This window comes from Labeo rohita, chromosome 22, assembly GCF_022985175.1.
Source record: "Labeo rohita strain BAU-BD-2019 chromosome 22, IGBB_LRoh.1.0, whole genome shotgun sequence".
In the NCBI taxonomy this organism is placed as follows: Eukaryota; Metazoa; Chordata; class Actinopteri; order Cypriniformes; family Cyprinidae; genus Labeo; species Labeo rohita.
The window spans coordinates 12529998-12548008 of record NC_066890.1 but is presented as its reverse complement, the minus strand read 5'-3'; the positions used below and the strand labels follow the sequence as shown (position 1 = coordinate 12548008).

The following is an 18011-nucleotide window of genomic DNA, read 5'->3' as shown; positions in this document are numbered from 1 at the left end:
GTTGGAATCTATAACCTGTGATTTTTCAAAAAACCAAAAAGATGGTAAAACCATGAACTGCAGATGAAATGATTAACTTTATTTATACATAAACACTCATTAATATACAGTTATCTAAGGCTGCATAGCCATATATAACACATGAAAAAAATATTTTTACAATGCTTTCATAGTTTCCAGTTAATTTTCCACTGCTACCCACCCTTTGGCGGTTGGAATAACAACAAAACAAACAAATGTGAAAGTACAGAACAGACCATTTGCAGAAAATCTTCAATATTACAGACAATTTAATGTAATAAATGGCAACTTATATTTACAGATTCATTAATCATAAACGGTGATCAGCTACAACATTAAATCCACCTGCCTAATATCATGAGGTTCCCCCCATGCTGCCAAAACAGCTTAGTCCACACACGTATGGGTATTTTTTTTATTAACAGAGATTCTCCTCCTTCATTAAAAAAAAAAAAAACTCCAAAAACACCCTATGAAGTGCTGTCAAGTACCAAACCAACAGGTGGCGATATAACCCCAATCGTAAAGCCATGTTGGCCAATCAGAAGCCTGAAAAAAAAAACATTTGCGTGTGGACGAATGTCCAAACGGCACTGAAAAAGCTGCAGTTTTGAAAATACCTATGTTCATGTGGACAGGGCTATAGACTCCATAAGATGTCTTAACATCTCCTGTGGTGTCTGGCACCAAGACATTAGCGGCAGATCAGTTAGCTCCTGCAAGATTTACGGTGGGGCTTTAACTGATTGGATCAAACGCATCCCGTAGATCAGAGATGTCCAAACTCTGTCCTGAAGGTCCACTGTCTTGAACAGTTTAGCTCCAATTTGCCTCAACACACCTGCCTGGAAGTATGCTTAATAAGTTGATTAGCTGGTTCAGATGTGTTTAACCCTCTGGGGTCTGAGGGTGTTTTGGGACCCTGAAGAATTTTTGACATGCCCTGATGTTGTGCTTTTTTCAGTATCTTAAAAACATATTAATGGCTAAAGTCTGATTACATTGTAGTCAGCACAAACTGGGCTACAATAATATGTAAGCAACATAAATGTATATGTTTGTGTTTTTGAGAAAACAACGTTTATGTGTGGTTAGTGAAAAACTAAAATTTTTAAGTCACTGAAATAAGGCCATGAAACATTCAGAACATTTGTGCACAAGACTTTTGAGATCTGGATGTGGTAGGCTAGAGTTTTTTCTACAAAATGATGTGAAAATCATCTCGTTCAGTCGTTCACAAAAAAAAAAAAAAAAAAAAAACAGTATACTTATTTAAATTTTCTAAGACGTGTTTTATGATCGAAAGGGAATATGCGAGGGAGTGACAACGGCCATGAATATTTAGTGATTCACACCTGAGAGACAAAATGCCCTCCTCTAATGGCCCATCAGTGAGACTGTGACTGTCAGGTACAAACAATGTGAGAATATTCAAAGAATGGAGTTTTAGATTATCTGTATTTTATTTACAACACAGTATCATCAAAATATACATAATGAAGGTCATCATCAATAGTCAAGGAACTTGTTTTTGTTGAATTATAGTTTTGGAAAAGTCCAACTAGTAAATGCATTCAAGTTTATGTCTCCACAACACATTATCTAATGCCAATAAGAAACATTACTTACACTGTATAAAAGATCCTCCACTGGCTGTAGCCGCGCTGGCGTTCTGTTTGTGAGATAAACAAGCTTAGCCTATTCCTCTCAGCGCGTCGTCTTCTGGGATAAATACAATGAGGCTTATTCCTCCCAGCGCATTCTTCCAAAAACGAAAGTATCCGACATAAACACGTTGCTGCTTTGTTTACGAGTTGAGTCTCTCACATGGATGTTTGTAATATCAATAGCGCCAACAGTGTGTGGGCGTGATCTTATTAGAGGTAATGAGCTCAGAGAGGAAAAACAGGACATTGCGTTGGTTTCATACAGATTACTTTAACACAGAAAATGTTGTTTTCGAAAGACATACTTCATTTAAAAGTAGACATTTCAAGCTTTCTATAGATATATCTCTCATGTTTGTGTGTAATGTATTCGCTGAGGTTCGTTTTACTGACGCATTTCAACTGGATATTCACGGGGACTGAAAAAACTGAAAGGACACCCTGTATATTTCCTTTATTTAAAAAAAAAAAAAAAACACAAAAGTTTGTTGATATGGTGAGTGTACACAAATAAAAGTAAATCCTTTACAGATTCAGGTGATGTATTACTTTTATGTGTCCAATCAAAACTGAGGGAGCAGTTTCAAGTTCTTTTGCTGTCATCTGGAAAATAAGCAAGTGCTACCGCCGGCGCCTTAGCCGACCCCGGGACGTTAATTGGGGTTGGAGCTAAACAGTGCAGGACACTGGTCCTCCAGAACCAGGACTGGACACCCCTGCCATAGATGCTCAACTGGACTGAGATCTGGGGAATTTGGAGGCCAACCCTTTTGAAAAAAAAAGCGACTGCCATCCACAGAGAAGGCAGCAGCGTCAGCGTGTAAGTGTTTGCTTAATACCTTAGTTCCATAGGTGTTGTTTAAATTGTTAGCTACTGCTAGAAAGAATTTATTAATTCTCTACCTATTGTTGTTCTTTCGTTTTAAATTGTAGTTTTAAATTGTTTAAATTGTTTAAATTGTTGCACTTATTCAAATTACTATTGCTCCGCGACTTCGATTGTAAAAAAGACAGACGAGGGTAAAGACCTGCGACTTTTCCTGCGCGACTTCCATTGTATAAAAGACTGACGAGGCTAAAGACCTGTGACTTTTCCTGTGCAACTTCCATTGTATAAAAGACGGACGAGGCTAAAGACCTGCGACTTTTCCTGTGCGACCTTGATTGTAAAAAAGACAGACGAGGGTAAAGACCTGCAACTTTTCCTGTGCAACTTCCATTGTATAAAAGACTGACGAGGCTAAAGACCTGCGACTTTTCCTGCGCGACTTCGATTGTAAAAAAAGACCTGTAAAGACCTGCAACTTTTTCTTGATTGTAAAAAGACAGGTAAAGACCTGGGTAATTGTAAAACCAGGTGAGGGTAAAGACCTGCGACTTCTTCCTGCGCGACTTTAACCGAGCAACGAAACTGACAACGCACTTAAGTATTCCTTTTACTTTCCCTTTACATACTCTCTTCTTGTCCTCTCTTTCCACCTCTATGTGTTTCCAGTACATTCTGGTTGTCTCTACACAATGCTCTAACATCACACGCAGACGACAACGCAATCTTACTAACCTGCGCCCTATCGCCACTTTTTCCACTGAACCGTTCTCTTTTACTGTTGGTCTCTGGAATTGCCAGTCAGCTGTCAACAAAGCTGACTTAATTTTGGCCTTTTCCTTACAATCTAGACTCAGTATCTTGGGCTTGACTGAGACCTGGACTTGTCCAGAAGACTCAGCAACCCCTGTTGCTCTGTCTAATAACTTCTCTCTTACATATACTGGACCCACTCTCTGCAATGCAATTACAACTCATTCGAATCTCATGTGATTACTGTAACGGCTCCTATTAAACTCCACGTTGTGGTAATTTACTGCCCTCCTGGTCAACTGGGCACCTTCTTAGACGAGCTGGATGGGCTGCTGTCCTCATTCCAGGAGGATGGCAGTCCACTTCTAGTCTTTGGCGACTTTAACATTCATCTGGACAAGCCTTATGCTGTAGACTTTCATTTAGTCCTATCTTTATTCGATTTCAAACGCCTTGTCACTAAAAGCACCCATGAATCACGCAACCAACTTGACCTAATTTACAAATACAATTGTATTGCAGACAACAGTTTGGCTAAATCCCTACACATCTTATGGTAAATTACTGTGTTTTGGGAGGTTGCTCCAAACTCCAGCCTGTCAGGACATCGAGTCCACAGGTTTCCTAACAAGAAAAAGGACGGCACAATCTTCCGTGCCTGCGTGCATTTGTGCAGGTGAAGAGACAGGCCTAATGCATTTTCTTTGAAAAAAACGGTGGTGTGTAGCGTTCAATTTACACCGGAGGATTATCATCCCGGCAATACGATGGAATTCAAAATGGCATGTCGAAGCAAGAACCAATTGAGGCTCAGAGCTGGTGCGGTTCCTTCGGTGCACACAGCACCTTCATCGCATCCGCCGCGTTGTAAGAGATGCAGCTCAATGAAAACGTGAAACGTTTTAAACATTTATTAACTACCAAATCAGTAAACACAATTAAATGATGAGACGCAATGAGATGTGTATAAGTTGTTGTAAAGCACCGTGGCTAGCTTCTAAGCATTAGCAATATAATAAAAAAAACAATGTAAAAACGTTATCATTTGAGAAAGCATAACTGGTAAGTTAACCTCAGTTTGTTAATATTATAATCATCAGGCCCAGCTTAGTGCCATTGTTTGCACAGCTAATCAGTAATTTATTCTCATGTGGTGTGTTTATAAGGCTTTGGGAGACATTGCAAGACATGAGGGTGTGTGAAGATCTGAAGCAGTGGAGGCCAGCTGTTATTAACCACCTCTACTGGACTGCAGCTTCCACTCCTAATGTAGATGCAGATGTGATGGAGGCCAAGTGGAAAAGCATGGTCATCACTGAATGATAGTGGAATACTGCAGGTCACCAAAGGCTATACGAGAATGTAGCACTGTCTTCAAAATCTTTATAAAGTCATCCTTCCTCTGTAAACTGTCTACTAATGACTGACACAACACATGAAGGCAAGGGTTTACACATGCAGAATACTATAAGCCCACTGGACAACTTGCCTGTATGCTATCAATATTGATTGTCTTATACCAATGGCATCAAAAAGTGTGACTTTATAGGTAGTCGTGACCTACATATAGGAAACTTGTAATTGATGAGCAACATTTTTAAGATTGTTTTAATATTCAAATCTTTAATTTATTATTTATTTATACATTCAAGTATTCAGCTCAGAGTAATAAATAAAGCCCTAAATGTACTCATGTCTGCTGGCCTGGAGAGGTCCATGCTCCTGCCTGAAGTGCATAGGCTATCTGTAGCATCTATTATGAGTTCAGACAGCAAGCCTGGGTGCAGAGTCAAACACTGCACATCAAGTGTGGGGGTCACATTTTCCACTAAGGCCCAGTATGTATCTAATTCCCTTCAGCACTGACTTTCCTCAGCTGTGACCATGGCCTCACTTTTCCCACACATGAATATAATGAAACAAAAACGTGTTTATCTCACTCTCTCTCTTTCCTGCGGTGACGAGAAACCACTATATCACATAACGTTAGTGTCTGATATTAACAAGTTTGACGCCTGGCCTGTCCCTGCTCTCTTGGCCACATTGCAGGCTATCTGTGGTCCGTGATAGGAGTGTAAATAAACATTCAAAATTTCCTCCGCATCCGAACGATCATTGTGATTCATTGTTTTTCTGTTGTTTACATTTGACTGCTCTCCCTCTCGTTACGTCACTTCCAGTTTTGGCGGTTTTCAGATGCGGAACTAAAATGCTCTCACAAAAACGACTCCAGACACCTTAATATCGTATTTTAAAGTTTATTTTTAAGAAAATTTAGTTCCTACATTATTTTTCTATACATCAACTCACTGGGGTCTCTAACCTGGAATATGCACTATAACTTTTTGCCTAGACGATATATGTCCTCTCTCTTCTAGGCCAGCACGGGCCACCCCTTCTAACCCCTGGTTATCCGATGTTCTTCGTGAGCATCGGTCCAAACTCAGGGCAGCAGAGAGAAAATGGCACAAATCTAAAGATCCATCTGACTTGAGTATGTATTAGTCTTTGCTTTCATCCTTCTCTACTCAAGTCCATACTGCCAAATCTTCATACTTCCACAACAAGATCAACAAAGCTCCAGACACAGAGTCTCACACAGTACATCAGGGATTTTCAACTCTTGCCCTCGAGGTACATTTTCAGCAGAGTTTAGCTCCAACCCTAATCAATCACACCTAAACAAGGTATTCAAGGTCTTCAGGATCACTAAAAAGTTACAATCAGGTGGGTTTCATTAAGGTTGGAGCAAAACTCTGTTGAAATGTGGACCTTGGGGGCTAGAGTTGAGAACCCCTGGTCTACACAACTGCCAGAACCCAAAGTTTTCCAGCAGAACATTGTCCAGAGCACAATACTACATTCGCTGATCTGCTTTCTTCGTCCAGTGTATCCTGCTGCCATCTCTTCCCAGATAAACAACCCACACATACCCAGCCATCCACTTGATCTAAAAGTAAATGTGTTTCATCAGACCTTCTTCCACTGCTTCTAGTTTAATGGATTTGCAGCTCCATGCGCAGCAAACTGCAATGCACTGCGTGTTCTGATAGGGAGGGCCACTGTCCTGCAGAGTTGCCTCAAAAGCTGCTTGATTGGCTGGTTCATGTGTGTTTAATTGGGGTTGGAGCTAAACTCTACAGGACAGTGGCCCTTCAAGAGCAGGATTGGGCAACCCTGTCCTAAAATATCCCAGAACTTGACAGATGCCATTATAACAATGTCATTCACTTCACCTTTCAGTGGTTACAATGTTGTAGCTGATCAGTGTGCACTTAGATTTAGTAGTTTTAGTGGGTTTATTTATATTAAAGATGCGGTTTTGTTGTACCAATAAATCCAAAATACCAAAATAGTGATGAAACTAACTGAAAGAAACACAACATAAAGGCAGAAAAACAAGCGGTCAATGACTTGACCCAAATGCATCCACTCCTCTGTGCTCTCATCAGTTTTCAAATGTTTTTCAACCTGCTGATGGATGGATAGTAACACGTGGCTTATCTTCTTCAGTTCCAGAAGAGCAGGTGTTTTATGGACCACTTCGCTCTGAGGGGTTTCAACTGCAGGATTACAGCGTTTGGCCTCAGTTCTGTGCTCTACAAGTACAAGAGAAGTTATTGCAATATTTTTCCCTCAATGTTTACTCAGTAACCTAATTATTAGCTATTCTTGCAGAAATAAAGTATTTTTTTCTAAAGGCTCACCTTCAGGAACACAGTTTTGGTCACTGGGTTTCTTGCTTAAACAAACAAGTCTGGCAACAAAGTTGAGGAAAACCACCTTGGCCCATCGAGGTAAAGGTCCATAGTGAATGGAACCACACTGGATATTAGTGATGAAGATTGTCTCCAGAAGACTGGCCACCATCAGAGCAAAGCAGAGGGAGAAAAATACATCTGGAAAGAGTTTAAATAACTTTAAAAGAGAGTAATCTGCTAAAACTTGACAGAAAAAATGCTTTAAAACTGTCGTAACCAGCAGTGACTGTAATGAGTGACTGCTTTCATGGAAGAAAGAAAATCTACATGACTCTGGAAGCTTGTCACATGGCTGGTTAAGACAGTGAAATGCTACAACAAAGCTTCTATACAAACTTATGAGAGGTAAGTTGTTTCCTGTGACGGGCAGCAGGTCGTTCATTAGGAGCAGGAAGACAGTGTAACCAAAAATGAGAGTCATTTTGAAGGCAGAACGATCCACATTTTGGGGTGGCAGGAGGAAGCTGAACAAATCTACGGTAATGAGGAAGCAGCTGGGAATCAGGAGGTTCACCACGTACATGGTGGGTCGGCGGCTGAGAATGACCTGAATCATAAAAATATTTAAAGGGAAAAAAAAAAAAAACACTTATTCCAATGTTACAATAGAAAAAGAATTTTTCAATTAATCTTTATAAAACTAATCTGTGTTCATACATAGTAAATGAGTGTATCGTAAGAAGTATTTAGCTCATCAGGAAGTATCTCAGGTTTTTCAGCGAGCATGTCGACAAGCTCCCACTCTCCCTTAGTTATCATCACAGATAGGGAATTATAAAGTGTTACCTCCACTGGTTCAACAAAGAGCAACTGAACATCCCTCGCTGTAGAAAACACCAAAACAATAAGAAATAATTGGATTATAAACTTAGTAGTTATACAAGAAAATGTATTCTTCAGTCAAGTCAACTTACCAGTGAGCTTGTATGAATTAAAAGTCAATGTGCAGTTCTGAATATCAAATGGAAAGGTGTAGATGTCCATATTGCAAGAACTGATCACATGAATGGGAAGATCATCCATTACCACACCAGTATATTGGACATAGAGGTAGTATGTGTCTGGGGATTTATTTTCATCCATGCTTCAAAGTAAAACAAAACATTTGGAACATGTTGTGCTTAAATGTTACAGTATTTATTATATTTTTGCATAACATTTAAATAGTCTGGTGGAGATTTCACACAAAGATTTCAGATTTGTCTGAAATATTTGCAGAGTTTGCACAAATATAATAGCTTGATGTGTTTGAACTCACAATTCATTAATCACAATATCAGGCATCCACAGCTTTTTTCTTGGCAGTGAGATTCGGTCTGTTCCACATTCATCAGGATCCCAGCTCAAGCCTTCAATATTCCACAACTACAAAACATAAAATAAAGTTGCATGAAAAAGCAGGAAATTGCACTGATTTTAGGTCTAAAGACAGGTACAGAAGGACTTACCAAATACACCCAAATGAATGAATCGAATATTTGAGCTTTTTCATCCTGAAAGAGAAAAATAAAAATGTACATTTTATTCCACAATTGCCTGAAGACCTGCTCACTAGCATATCATTGACAAACCAAATCTAATATGACTTTAAAATGGGAAGGCAAATCCAGTGTTATTTAAACAAAATTTCACAAATAACTTTGACAAATAAATTTGAAAGCCCCAGGGTTCGATGCTTGGCCCCCTCTGCTTCTTAAAATAAATAGTACTTTATAAATTTAAAAACCCCAGGGTTCGGTGCTTGGCCCCCTCCGCTTCTTGAAAAAATAGTAATTCGTAGATTTGAAAATCCCAGGATTCAGTGCTTGGCCTCCTCAACTTCTTTAAATGAATAGTAATTTGTTAATTTTAAAACCCCAGAATTTAATGCTTGGCCCCCTCTGCTTCTTAAAATAAATAGTACATTGTAAGTTTAAAAACCCCAGGGTTCGGTGCTCGGACCCTTCCGCTTCTTAAAATAAATAGTACTTCATAAATTTAAAAACCCCAGGGTTTGGTGCTTGTCCCCCTTCACTTCTTAAAATAAATTGTACATTGTAAGTTTGAAAACCCCAGGTTTCGGTACTCATCCTCCTCCACTTCTTAAAATAGATAGTACTTCGTAATTTGAAAACCCCAGGGTTCGGTGCTCTGCCCCTTCTGTTTCTTGAAATAAATAGTACTTCATAATTTGAAAGCCCCAGGGTTCGGTGCTCGTCCCCCTCTGCTTCTTGAAATAAATAGTACTTCGTAGTTTTTTGAAAGACTCAGGGTTCGGTGCTCGGCCACCTCCACTACTTGAAGTAAATAGTAATTAATAGATTTGAAAACCCCAGGGTTCGGTGCTCAGCCCCCTCCATTTCTTGAAATAAATAGTACTTTGTAAAATTTAAAACCCCAGGGTTCAGTGCTTGGTCCCCTCCACTTGAAACGCACAAGCACACTGCTTTTCCAATAACTGGATTGCAAACAATATCCAGCTCCATTTATCGTTCAGATACTTGCTTTTTTCTTTAACTTGGTCTTAATTCTAGTATGCGTGGCTCACTGTTTTGTGCTCATTTTACATGTTTTCATATGTCACTGATATAAAATAGCTTAAAAAACTTACCACACCTAAAATCCCATACAGAGTGAAGCTCACATTGATGTTGGTGGGAGTTTTCTGGTAAAAAACTGGTCTCACATCAGTTTTATCAAAAATGCTGTCCTTCAGGGCTACTAAAAGAGCATCTGAAGTGGGTTCAGAGCAGTTGATAGTCTCTGCAGATTTCATTAAAAGAGCTGCAAGAATAGATTAATACATTAAATAAAATAAGATATAATCATGAAAAACAGCTTTAAATGAATGACATTATTGAATGAAATAAATTCATATATCAATTGAATAACATAAGTGGCTTTTCAGTGTTTTAAAATTTGAGACCAATAAGCGGAACACATTTATCACTTAACATTCATTATTTATTCACATTTATTTATTCACATTTAAAGCCACATGAAAAATCAAAGCTCATCACAAGTATTTGGCCACAAGCAGAAGTATATACTAATATATAAAAGGTCCACAGAGTCATTTACGCAAACACAAAACACCATCGTGGTAACACACAACACTTAAATAATGCAATAAACATTCAATAAACAGAAGATGTAACATAAATCCCAAATGTACATAACTGTTAACACAAACTATTAAAAAAAAACATGATTATTTAAACAAAATACTTTCAAATGTGTAATGTCATGCAGGGAATTCTGGGAATATCAGTTTACAGTTTTCGACTGTAAATTATTGATTTGTTCTTTTTTACTTCTAAAAACTGTACAATTAACAGCTTTGTACTGTAAAATTAATGAAATGTCTAGTTAGATCTTTTACAGTTTTCCCTGTATTTAGTACGGGAACTTACTGTTAACCTATTACCAGTTTTTTTTCTGTAGCGTTTTTACCAAATGTTGTAGTTAAAATTACACTTATTTTTTACAGTGTAAATGAATAAGCGTAACTGTATTTATTTTATTTTATATATGATTCATGTATTGCAACAGTTAAACTTTACATAATTTTGCTATTTACCTTGTTACAAAGTTATAAAATGGTTTGATGTGATTACACTTGGATTCTTAATGAAAGTTGATCTTACATTGCATTAGGAGACAGTAAATAATGAGCTGGAACTGCGAAAGAAGGGCTGTGAATCCAGCAACCTGTAATGATTATATATACACAGAAATAGCAACATTTAATAATCTCTCCACACCTTTTACCACACCTTTTAAAGGATGTTATATGTCATGTACATTTGTCATTATAGAACGTTACTTTTATTAAATGTGAAAAGAGAAATTGCAGGTATTTTTTTAATACACTTGTGAATATTTTGTTTATGCAACAGTATCTATTACATATGCCATGTAATGTGTTAACATAAGAAACACCTAAAATTGCATACTAAATACATACAAAACAGTTCATTACATATGTACAACACCATTATTTACAGAAGACAAACAAGAGTATATTATTAATAATTATTGTATTCATATTTTATCTGATGAACCTCAATCAACAATTTGCATGCAGTAGAAAGTGTTGAAAAAAAACATTTATAATTATATCAGATATGTATTATTTTAAGACTGTCTTACCTGTGGTCTTGAGAGCAAAGCTGCAGCCATCACCTTTTTTAGAATGAATATAATTAAACAATATATAAATTATGAAACCAACAGTTTCATGATGTCTGTGAGGATTCAAATAGCGTGTCAAACTATATACCAAAACTGATTTGCCTAGATATTTGTCTGTCCCTTAGTCTGAGAAGCCAACAACATGCAAAGCAAAATGTATGTCATGTAAATCCCACATTACAAATGTGGTGGTTTTTGTGTTTTCCATTTTAATGGAAAAATAAATATCTGGTAAAGATTTAGAATTATTTACAAATTTTAATGAAAAAATAAACAACACAGTAACAGTTCATAAAGCCTTCTTGGTTTTGAATGCCCTCAACTGATTCCCACCACTACCAATGACAGCTTGTATAAGACGGACATCCACAAGTTATTAGTCCATAATCATACGACAAAGGTCACTGAGCACCAAAAAAAAATTCACCAGAACATCCAAATAAACTCTCCAAAACATAAGAATTGAAATTATTTAAAGCAGAGGACAACAAAATACATATTCAAGGTTTACTAACACATAAAGCTGTTTATGGTAATAATTACATATTTAATCATTTTAATGTTAGTAGTACATTATTACACGGTTAGCATGGTTCCCTTAATATTTCATAAACCTAATTAACACTGATTCGATGTAGTGTTAACTGAATTCTGAAAACATTACTAAAAAGTATAAATATTGGTGTGATAAAGATACAAATATGAATTTCCAGTTCAGATTTTATCCATATACTAATACTAATACTAAAATACTAATTTGATAATATTGTTCTATTTTAGGAATTTAAAGTGAGATGTGGAAACTCAACCAAATGAACAGAAAATACTCTTGGCAGAAAATACTTTTACAATATGTTTGAACTTGTTTTGATTTTACCTTCAAAAATGACTCAAATGCAAAGTCACTCATGTTGAGTCTTGCAGAGTGACTCAAAGAGTCTATTTTTAACTTTCTAGTCATAAGAAACAAAACTGAACCTACTGTAGTACTTACAGTATCTGTTTCGGTTTCCAAAGGCCAGATTCCAAAGGTCAAATCAACAGAGATAGTGGACTATTGCAGAATCAAGACTTATAAAACAGTTTTGTATTAAAAATATGTGATTTTTATCTACACAGAACTATTATGAAAAGCTCCTGCTTTTTAAAACTAATATCTTATCCAGTTTTGGCTGATTGAAACTACATGAAAACTGTCACAAGACATTATCATATCACTGCAGCTGTCATAAATGAACAAGTTTATGATAGCATGAATCACAGAAATGAAACTGAGAGTTCATTTTAACCCCCACCTAATGGACAACAAGTACAGACAATGTCAACATGAAGTTAAAAACTGATCCTATTTACATCAATATTTATTGCATTTAGCCTATATTGCTCCACCTCTGAAACTACTTTCCTTTTCCCTTTCCTGATGTCAGAAAACCCTCTCTGTTCAGGTATGTAATAGATAATATATAACATCAAATCCTGCCCTACATTTAGTTCTTTCTGACTGAAATAAAGATAATTTCCATTTTATTTTTTTTTTTTTTTTTTTTTTTTTTTTTTTTTAAAAATAGTATAATTATTGGGGGTTGGGGTGACAGGTAGACAGTGACAGCATTTTTTTTTTTTTCAAAAACATTTTTATTCTATTTATCCCATATATCATTTCATTAATTTAAAATGTATTTAAACATTACAGACAAACAAATTTTAACATTTTTATTTCCAACAGCTCAAAATTGTTTGGCCACAGCTCTGACAAGACTACAAATTTATGATAATTAGTGTAAAAAATACAACAACAACAACAACAACAACAACAAAAAAGCAGAGACAAAAACAAACACAAAAAGTAAAGAAATTTAGCAGATAATATTCTCTATTAGCTATACAGCAGTTTTATCTTCCATTAATAAATAGCAATATGTTACATGTTTATTACTCTACAGCACTCATTCCTAGTTGTATTTGGTTTATTTATATTAAAGATGCATTTTTCCTGTACCAGTACAACCAGAAGACTACAATAGTGATAAAACTGACTGAGAGAAACACAATATACAGGCAAAAAAGCAAACGGTCAATCACTTGACCCAAATGCAACCACTCATCTGTACTCTCATCAGTTTTCAAATGTTTGTCGAGTTGCTGATGGATGGATAGTAACTCGTGGCTTATCTTCTTCAGTTCCAGAAGAGCAGGTGTTTTATGGACTGCTTCGCTCTGAGGGGTTTCAACTGCAGGATTACAGCGTTTGAGCATCTCAGTTCTGTGCTCTACAGGTACAAGAAAAGTTTTTGAAATAAATGTATTCTGTATTACATAGCTCTCTGAATACTTCATTCTGATTGCCCAGTTGCAGCATTCAGTTATTCATGGAAATAAATATTGTATGGTTTTGCATGGCAAGACTCACCTTCAAGATCACAGTTTTGGTCACTGGGTTTTTTGCTTAAACGAACAAGTTTGGCGACATAGTTGAGGAAAAGCACCTTGGCCCATTGAGGTAAGGGTCCATAGTGAGTGGAGCCACATTGAATATTTATAATAAGAATTGTCTCCAGAAGACTGGCCACCATCAGTGCCAAACAGAGAGAGAAAAATGCATCTGGAAAAACATGGATATTGCTTCATTAATTCATTGTGATGCTTTTGTATGTTGTAATATATAATTTTTCCCCCTTAATATATAACATTTTTAAAGTTATAATTATGCTTCTATACAAACTTATGAGTGGTAAGTTGTTTCCTGTGATGGGCAGCAGGTCGTTCATTAGCAGCAGGAATACAGTGTAACCCAAAATGAGGGTCATTTTGAAGGCAGAACGATCCACATTTTGGGGTGGCAGAAGAAAGCTGAACAGATCTACGGTAATGAGGAAGCAGCTGGGAATCAGGAGGTTCACCACATACAAAGTCGCCCGACGCCTGAGGACAATCTAATGAAGGACAAAAGTAAATACACAATTTCAATTAGAATACAAAGCATCCCTAAACTCAAACTCAGTGGAGATTGGACGAAAATGTGCAAATGAGATTCTTACAAATTTGCTGGCAAATTAGCCAAAACTTTAACCCTTTCACTGGTGAGTTTAAAATATTCTAAGGACAAAAGGATTTTCAGAGTGATGTGTTTTAAACCTAAACTAACAAGATAGTATTTATTTTAGAACGTTCACTTTAATTGTTTCCATGGCTGCCATGAGGAAATATGATTGACACCGCAATTACACAGTTCATTGAGCGCAATGTATGACAGACCTAATCTTTTATTTAGTTTTTCCTTTTTTATTCAAAATATTCACACACTTGCTTACCATGTTTTCAACTATCTGATATTCCGATTCACGAATTTTCACGTGTAAGTGAGTGTATTTTTATAACATTTTTTTAAAACCTTTATAAAAAATCTGGATCGCGATCTATGACGTGTGATGGGCATTTGCCATGTTTATCATAGGTTGCTGCCATGCAGAGAGTCCTGTCAGCTCGGATTTAATATTTGAACGTAAATTCACCAGTTTCTCCCGAAATACATGCAAGTAAGTAGCTGGTGAAGTGGGAAAGGAATGGAGTGAATTATATCATTACTTACATTATGTGTATCTTATATAAATCAAACACGTCGGCAAATTATACTTGAATGGATTGTTATTGCTGCTTCCATAGACATCCGTGTGCATTTTACAAACTCTAAATGTATTGTTTTACTAGTAATTATGTGTATTTAAATTCCTGAAACCTAAAATAAACGTTAAGTCGTTGTAAACACTGCTCAATTGTGATTATATGACATAGCATGCGGCATCTCATTAACTGAAGCGCCAGCATGTTTCTAAACACAGTTTGAATTTGGCAGTTGCGTTTCTGACGTCACAATTCGTTGGTAGCATGAAATAGCATATGTGGGACCGTTGTTTTCAGGGGCACAGAAAATAGAATCCCATATGTGGGACCGTACCGCTCAAAGGGTTAAATAGTTATGAATTGCTATGAGAGAATGTTGGTCTTGACTATCATTATTTTCAACAATATGATTGTATAACATTGCTTTTATAAAAAATTATTTTAACATTTAGTTGTATTAAAATGGTAATACATAGTAAGTAAGCGTGTCTCGTGAGTTATTCATTTCCTGAGGAGGTATTGTAGGTTTTTGAGCCAGCATGTCGACTAGCTCCCACTCTCCTTTAGTTGTCATCACTTTGAGAGTTTTTATTAAAGTTTCTTCCACCGGTTCAGCGAAGGACAACTGAACATCCAACACTACAGAGAAGACCAAATAAATGAGAATAATTGGGGTCATTAAACTTGGTAGTAGTTATAAGTTAAAATTTACTCTTCAGTCAAGATAACTTACCAGTGTGCTGGTATGAATTAAAGGTGAAGGTGCAGTTCTGAATATCGAATGGAAAGGTGTAGATGTCCATGTTACAAGAACTGATGACATGAAATGGAAAATCATCCTCTGCCCCACCAGTATTTGTGATGTAGAGGTAATATGTGTCTGGGACTTTATTTTCATCAATGCTTTAAAATAAAAAAAAAAAAAAAAAGAAGAAGAAGGTATGGGAGTTATGTTCTTTGTAGTATCAATGCAAAGCTTTAATGTTTATTAAATTGAAATAAATAAATAATAAATAAAATCTCCAAAAACCTAGCAACTGAAAGGCCAGTCATATTTTAATAAAATGTGTGATACGGATTGCACCAATATATACATTAATAAAATGGATGATTATAGTCAGTTGATCACAGAATTTGGAAATATTGATACTTTTAAACTCACAATTCATTGATGATAATATCAGGCCTCCACAGTTGTTTTCGTGGTATTGAAATTTTGTCAGTTCCACATTCATCAGGATCCCAGCTCAAGCCTTCAATTTTCCAAAACTACAAACACAAAATGTCATTATTAGTACATTTTTTTGTTGATTTACAATTACTTAATCAGCACATTACAGAAGACCTGACCAAACATGGATCAAGCAGACCTATTAGTGGGTGTCTGGCAAGGTCACTACATCATTGAGGCCTTACACAGATTTGTTCTGAGTGCTGACTGTCTCAGCTCATCTGCCATGTCAGTCAGTCATGTCTGCCAAGAAACATATGTGACTTATTAACACGGTCATCTCAAGTCCATTGGTCTCTGTGTTCCCTGGCCTGGTGGTCTGAAATCTTTTGGTGTCTGTAATCCCTAGTCTGGTGGTCCCAAGTCTGATGGTCCCTGTGCTCCTTGGGCCGGTGGCCCCAAGTTTACTGGTCTCTGTGCTCCTTGACATCATAATCTCAAGTCCATTGGTCTCTGTGCTCCCTGGCCCGGTGGTCTCAAATATTTTGGTCTCTGTGCTCCCTATCCCCATGGTCCCAAGTCCATTGGTCTCTGTGATTCCTGGCCCATTGGTCCCAAGTCCATTGGTCTCTGTGCTCCCTAACCTGGTGGTCCCAAGTCTATTGGTCTCTGTACTCCTTGGGTTGGTGATCCCATGTCCATTGGTCTCTGTGCTTCCTAGCCTGGTGATCCCAAATCTATTGGTCTCTGTGCTCCCTGGCCTGTTGGTCCCAAGTTCATTGGTCTCTGTGCTCCCTAACCCAGTGGTCCCAAGTCCATTGGTCTCTGTGCTCCCTAGCTCGGTGGTCTCAAGTCCATTGGTCTCTGTGCTCCCTAGCCCAGTGGTCCTAAGTCCATTGGTCTCTGTGCTCCCTGGCCCATTGGTCTCAAGTCTGTTGGTCTTTGTATTCCCTAGCCTGGTGGTCCCAAGTCCACTGGTCTCTGTACTCCCTGGCCCAGTTGTTTTAAGTCCATTGGTCCCTGTGTTCCCTAGCCCAGTGATCCCAAGTCAATTGGTCTCTGTGATCCCTAGCCTTGTGGTTCCAAGTCCATTGGTCTCTATGTTCCTTGGCCCGGTGGTCCCAACTCCATTGGTCTCTGTGCTCCTTGGCCTGATGATCCCAAGTCCATTCATCTTCTGTGCTCACTACTTTGGTGGTCCCAAGTCTGATGGTCTCTGTGCTCCTTGGCCTGGTGGTCCCAAGTCCATTGGTTTCTGTGCTCCCAAGTCCATTGTTCAGGTTAATTTTATTTGTATAGCACATTTACAACAGCCATCAGGGTGACCAAAGTGTTTTACAGAAAAGCAAAAATACAACATACATTGGGTTGGTCTCTGGGTTCCATAACCAAGTGGTCCCATATCTCATGGTCTTTGTGGTCCCTGCCATCATAGTTTTCATCTCTTCTGTGGTGTTCCTCAGTTCCACCGGCTCCGCTGTGGTCTCTTGCTCTGCTGGCTTCCCAGTGGTTGTCTGTTACACTGTGGTGGTTCTCAAATGGTGTTCTCTTGTCAGGTCTTGTCCTTTCTATGGACATTATGTGTTGGATGACTCAGTTCTTTGTGTTCTTGGTGTTTTTGGATGTATGTACTTTTGTTCTTTCTTTATTAAATTTGTTTCTACAGGTAGAATCTGTAGTCTATCTGCAGTTGCTTTTCCATCATGTCCAGCACATTGCACTTTTATCACTCTTTTTTTTTTGTTTGTATTGTTGTCATTTTTAGGTTAAAAAAGCCTGCTAAATTAATTGGTTTTATTTCTTTAAAAAGTTAATAAAGTAAATAAGAGACATTGCTGCAGTTGCAATAAGACTTACCAAACTCACCCAAAGGAATGTGTTAAGTTTCTGTGCTTTTTCATCCTGAAAAAGAAAAACTGATTCATTTTGACATAATTACCAATAAGCAATTGCTATTCATAAACCACTTAGCAGTATGGTGGGTTTGCACCTTTACTTGAAGATATGAAGTTGCATCT

The 18011-nt window shown here is 37.4% G+C and overlaps 1 protein-coding gene across 1 annotated transcript; it reads right to left on the bottom strand.

Annotated features, from left to right (window-relative positions):
* Positions 1-7679: 7679 nt before the first annotated feature.
* On the bottom strand, positions 7680-9783 carry LOC127154187 (5-hydroxytryptamine receptor 3A-like). The gene is made up of 5 exons (XM_051095597.1): positions 9619-9783; positions 8477-8521; positions 8287-8393; positions 7943-8112; positions 7680-7852 (listed from the first exon to the last, which is right to left on the bottom strand). The coding sequence occupies exons 1-5, from the start codon at positions 9781-9783 to the stop codon at positions 7680-7682; spliced, it is 660 nt and encodes a 219-aa protein (XP_050951554.1).
* Between the last annotated feature and the right edge of the window lie 8228 nt (positions 9784-18011).

Coding starts and splice junctions, on each gene's coding strand:
- LOC127154187 (XM_051095597.1), bottom strand. CDS start 9,783: ATGAAATCTGCAGAGACTATCAACTGCTCTGAACCCACTTCAGATGCT. Junction 8,394..8,476: donor CATTCATTTGGGTGTATTTG/GTAAGTCCTTCT, acceptor TATGTTTTGTAG/TTGTGGAATATTGAAGGCTT. Junction 8,113..8,286: donor GATATTGTGATTAATGAATT/GTGAGTTCAAAC, acceptor TTTACTTTGAAG/CATGGATGAAAATAAATCCC.